Source organism: Protopterus annectens, chromosome 11.part0, assembly GCF_019279795.1.
Source record: "Protopterus annectens isolate FY-2018-M chromosome 11.part0, PAN1.0, whole genome shotgun sequence".
Taxonomy (NCBI): Eukaryota; Metazoa; Chordata; order Ceratodontiformes; family Protopteridae; genus Protopterus; species Protopterus annectens.
Window position 1 is genome coordinate 917,979,953 of NC_056745.1, and position 6,000 is coordinate 917,985,952.

Sequence of the window (6,000 nt, forward strand, 5' to 3'; positions counted from 1 at the left end):
ATCATATAAATCAAATTTAGAACAGAGCTTCTAATGCTGTGTTAAATTTTTTTTATGTCACTTTAATAAGAAAGGAAAAAAGTTAAAAGAAACTAGGAGAGTTTCTTTACTGAAGCTTTTATTGGTTCTGTGTTCTCTTTCACCACGACACTCTTTTATTTAATGACTGAATACTTGAGATGTACTTCAGAAAAAAGTAATATTAAGAAAGGCAAAAGTACTACTGTTGTACTCCCAGATTCTTTGGTGCAGTGTACGTCTGTATAGGTTCATGAGTGTATTATCTTTCATCATGGAACTCATGTCAGTGAATCTAAAAAAAAATCATAAAAATACATCAACCACACATACAATCAAAAACAATTAAAACAAAAGCAATTGTATTTTGCAGGGGAGGGCTTGCCACCCGCACCCTCTCCCAATACATATATAAGCACAAGACAGCTCACTGAATTGCCTTTTCATCAAATCATAATGACTGAAACAAATTCACTGAAAATACATTTCACTGAAGGTATGTTTGGCAGCATCACAATTCACAGAAAACTGTTGAAGGGTATACAATAGACAATCACTGCTGGTGTGGTTTAGGATTTTAGGACTGTAGGAAATAGAAGGCCAATTAGTCCAGCGGGCATTTGTACATTGCTAATGCCTACCCTCCTGTTGTACTCCAGTCTCTAGAAGTCTGGGTTTGTGCACCAGCAGTAATTCAAGATGTGTGGTGTTTTCTCTGGAGTTAGTATATTTAAGAAAGGGGCTGTGGAAGACAAAACACCCCACACAGGGAGTGTACTTGCCCCCCCCCCAAGAAAACTTTTTGAGGAGTATTTGAGGTATATGAACTTTTCTATGAAATATGATTCAATTAAATGCTTTTTCAATTCATTTTTTTCATTTGGGGCACGGTTAAGGTTAGCAGATAATGCAGTAGGCAAGGGGGGTTTGCCCCTTCCTGTTTCACCAAACACCTTCTAACCTTAGTTCTGCTCCTACATACAACCTTAGAAAAACCCTAACCATAACACTACCAGTGCACATCACATCTCAGATACAGAATGCATACAAAACACAAATACGCACAAATAAAACAGTGCTATCACCTCACTTAATACCCACTCCAATTCTAAAATTCATGCACACACCCAAAACTCTCAACACTATCCCCTTATCTAACCCATATGCAATTGAACTCACAAACACCCACCCCATAAATTCTCCACACACACAAATGCACACTTTAAAAATCCATGGACTCTATATTACAGGCAGTCCCTGGGTTAAGGACGAGATCCGTTTTTTTGTCTGTCCTTAAGTGAAATTTGTATGCAAGTCGAAACACATACATACGGTTCATAAGAAATGTCACTTAGTCAAATGTTTGCCTCAGTCTAGTATTTATTTTACTTTTCTTTGCATATAAGATACTTTAGAAACACTTCCAAATTAAAAGAAATCTTAAACATAATACTATATACTGCAGTAAAAGCAATAGTAATACCGTAAGTACAATCTAACACTGTAACAGTACAATAACTATGTCTGTACACTTGTACAGTACAGTGTGGTGCATACTGTAAAAAAAACCATTAAAGAAACAGTTCTGAAAACAGTTTAAATGGAAAAAAAAAAGAAAAAGGATAACAATTACTGTAAAGGTTAACACTCATTTGTGAGTTAACGTTATGATAACTTCATTGATTGGATGATGCAGAAAATGATGGATTTGTTGTTGGAGAGAATGGGCCTGGTGGTGCAGAGTCAGGGTTTGATTCTGCTGCTGGAGAGAGGGTGTTTACTTCTGGAGTCAATTTCTTGAGGTAGGCATCAAGGGAGGTTTGTACAGAGCTTTTCTTTTTCTCATCATAAATGGCCTTATAGCAGCTGAGGCCCTCAGTAACTTTACGGTAAACATGGGTGAACCACTATGTATTAGGATCTTGCTCCTCTACCTTTCCCATTCCTGCTTCAATGAGATAAAAGGCTTCAGCTAACTCTTTTGTGGAAAACTTTTTTGATTTTTGAGTTTCTAGGTCCCTGTTTTCTTCCTCAAATGCTATCGTCTGCTGCTCCAGTTCCATAAGGTCTTCATTGGTCAGCTCTTTGTCATGGGAGTCAAGTAGCTATGACATCCATGTCAGTGAAGTCTAACTGCAGTTGATTACCAATATTAGCCACAGCTTGCCTGGCTTCAGCAACGTCATCATCTGTAGAAGTCTGTAAATCAGGCACAAATTGTGAGCGCAATTTGTTCCACATTCCTTTCATATTTGACTGCTTTACTTCATCCCAAGAATCGGCAACATTTTTGATAGCATCATAGATGTTATAATTCTTCCAGAACTCCCTCAAAGTCATCATATTATCTTGGGTAGCCCTAACTGCTTGTGAGAAGGTCCGGCGTAAATAATAGGCCTTAAATGAGGTTATTACTCCCTGATCCATTGGCTGAAGTAGCAATGTGGTGTTGGGGGATAAAAATACAACCTTTACATTCGAGTGTAAGTCATCTAAACTGTTTGGATGCCCAGGTGCATTGTCAAACACAAGAAGAACTTTGAATGGAATGCTTTTGGCCAGGCAATACCTTTGAACAGCAGGAACAAAATGGTTCAAGAACCAATCTTCAAAGATGGCAACTGTAACTCAAGCCTTTGCATATGCCTTCCAAATAACAGGAAGAGATGCCTTAATGACATGCTGTGGTGCCCTCGGATTTAAGGAGAGATACACAAGCAAAGGCTTCAACTTAAAATCACTGGAAGCATTACCCCCCAAACAATAACATTAGCCTGTCTTTTGCTGCCTTATGACCTGCTGCACTTTTTAGTTTTTGAAATGCAAGTCCTTTCAGACATTTTCTTCCAAAATAAGCGAGTCTTGCCTACATTAAACATTTGGTCTGGCAAATAACCTCCATCTTCAATAATATTTTCCAACATTTTAGGAAACTCCCTTGCAGTACTTACATCTGCACTCGCAGCTTCACCTTGAGTTTTAATGTTATGCAAATTAGTCTTCATTTTAAAGCAATAAATTCTTTGTCACACCCGCCTGCACTTGCTGCTCGAGCAGCTTTTAAATCATTGAAAAGGCTTCTAGCCTTTTTTTGCACTAATGAAAGGCTAATGGGGATATTCCTCTGATTTTTGTCTTCGATCCAAATTAGCAATAACCTTTCCATCTCAAAAATTAAATCACTCGGTTTTGTAATAATAATAGTTTTCATAGGGGTATGGCCTTTCACATAATTCATTATTCTTTCTTTGTCTTTTAAAATTGTTCCTATCATTGACTGGCAATAGCCTAATGCCTTTCCAATGGCAGATGGTGCTTCACCTTTCTTGTATCTCTTTATGCCCACTTTACTTTCCAGGGCGATTGCTTTTCATTTCTTTGACACATCACCAGCACATGCATTGGATTTACGTTTTGGAGGCATGGGTCGCGATGTCATCAACGTGGAAGTTCACAAAAGTGTCTGGCTGCAGTACGGTACGGTACAGTACTAAAGTGGACCTCCACAGGTTACACATACAGTACTGGAGTCTGCAGCTAGACACTTCTCAAGTCTGACTGGTTGATACTACCACTGTCTATACCTAATATTAACATTTCAATTCAGCTGATTCAGAGCAGTATTCTAAAAGACATTCCTTTTTTTTTTTTTTTTTTACACACATAATAGTACATAAAATGCAATAAAGTACAGTATAGTACAGTAGAATGTTCCAAAAAAAAAAAAAAAAAGCTTCACTTCACATTTTATTACTGCAGGCATTACCCACAAATGTTTTCCACTCTTTCCTGCACTTTCAGACCTCTGTCCGACCTCTTGCTGTCACCTACACCTCAGTGAGCTGCAATGGCATTTGCCCATTCTACAAAACAGTACAGTAACTGCTTCAAAACTGTACTGAAGAAAACAGCCAATCAGATCATAAAAACCGAGATACCCTTAGCCAATCGGATCACTTCATCTCCGTGAACAAGGAAGTAACTGCTTTAACAAGATGTGCAAACAGCTTTATGAAGGAAGAAAATGGAGAAAAAGGAAAGAACAGCTTATTTCTCCAAATAACAGTAAGATAATTTCTTATTTATTTATTTATTTTGATGTTTTTTTTTTCCTGACACTGCGGCAGCCCGTTCATATCTATGGGCTGTCCGCATGTCGGATGTTCGTAACCCTGAGACTGACTGTATAAACTTCCAAGATTAAGGTCCCACATAGCAAATGCTCAACCTTTTAAATTTAACCCATATTATACATATATACATGTACACAAAAAAAAAACACATACACATGCACACATATATATACATACATATACTCACACTGTGTGTGTGTGTGTGTATGCATATATATATATACACACACACACATATATATATATATATATATATATGCATTTATATATGCATTCACTTTACAAGATTGAGATACCGAAATATCGAATTTCAGTACCTCGAGACTGTAAAGTCAAAAATACATATAAAACGAAATGTCACTAACTCGCAGACCATATAACTGAAATCCACACCTTCCGTATGACCTCTGTATTACCACTGAGTAGCAGCTTCAGCTAGGTGTACACAACACAGCAAGAAAAATGGCTGATGTGGAATCCCTCAGGAAGATTAGGCACAATTTATGAAACTACAGTTTCACAGATGGGAAAACCAGTGCTGTTACTCGAGGGATATGTAATGAATTTGGAAAGAGCGTTAAAGAAGAAAAACTACTGGTGTTGCAAGTGGAAAGCTGCACAAAAATGCAAAGGTAGGGCAGTCGCAATAACTTGAGGTATTGGGGAAGAATTACTTAAAACAGTACAGCACAACCATGTGGGCGATCCCACCGAGATAGAAACATGCAAGCTGTATTCAGAACTAAGACATAGAGCGGAGGTCTCCTGGGACACTCCATGTCTGCTAGTTGATGATGCCCTAGCATCAACGGCCATTGATATAATCCCTAATCTCCCCTCCCAAACAGCTCTTTTACAACAAGTGGGGAGGGTAAGGAGAAAGGATAACAGGTCTGGCAGTAACCCCACCATGCAACTGCAGGATAATGATGTAAACCAGTTTCCCACAAAAACGGGGGTATTCATTGAAAAGAGAATGGTGGATGAAGCACAGATAATGTAGTCATAGTACTTACGACTGTAAACAACCTGTATGACCTCAGCAGGGCTACTATTTGGCTAATGGACGGCACATTCTTTTATAAGGGTATCATCTGGCATCAGCAGTACATTATACATAGACTCAGGAAACATGGTGGCTACAGCAAATCTGTGCCATTACTGTATTGTCTCATGAGTAAGAAATTTTTAAAGGCATACAACTATCTGTGGCACTGTGTGTTCCAGCTGCTTGCTGAGCATGGCTTTGAGACCTGCCTAAGGTATGTGCTGTCAGATTTTGAAATAGCACCTGTGAAGAGTATTAAGTCTAATATAAATGGTGCAACAGCTAAGGATTGCATGTTCCACTTTGGCCAGAATATCTGGAGGAAAGTTCAGCTCTAAAATACCAAATATGAGTTCCAGCTGTCAGTGAGGTGTCTTGTGGCATTGGCTTTCCTACCAAAAGAGGAGTTATTGCCAGAATTTACAATACTGAGTCAGTCTTTTCCTCCAGAGGGGTGGGATTTGATGAAGTATTTCTCCAACTGGTATGTCCTCAAGAAACTGAGAAAGTTCAGCACAAGAAGAACAGCACACTGCAGGTTCACACCTCTCTTCCCTATACAATTTTGGAATGTGTACAACCTGAATGCCCTCTTCCTGCCCTGAACACAGAATTGTATGCAGGTTTGGCACTGGAGACTCAAATGTTTATTGGGTGCCAAAGCCACGGATCTGTCTATTCTTATGTTAACACTTGCCAGAGAACAAGATCGGGTGGAGGAACTACAGGTCCGGATGGCTGGTCGGTGTACGCCTTCACTTAAAAGGAGAGAAGTAGCCCAGAGGCATACGCAATTGGAGC

General features: G+C 38.9%; 1 protein-coding gene across 2 annotated transcripts in view; it reads right to left on the reverse strand.

The window, feature by feature from the left end:
• RXYLT1 (ribitol xylosyltransferase 1) overlaps window positions 1-6,000 on the reverse strand; it is an 899,852-nt gene that overhangs the window by 281,079 nt on the left and 612,773 nt on the right. Inside the window, exon 1 of one of the 2 annotated variants that reach the window (XM_044088314.1) lies at window positions 233-312. The exons of the other annotated variant lie outside the window; for it this stretch is intronic. Within the exon in view, the coding sequence (XP_043944249.1) occupies window positions 233-303 (71 nt within the window). The 5' untranslated portion in view covers window positions 304-312. Of the gene's footprint in view, window positions 1-232; window positions 313-6,000 lie in introns of those variants that run through there. 2 annotated transcript variants of the gene reach the window in all.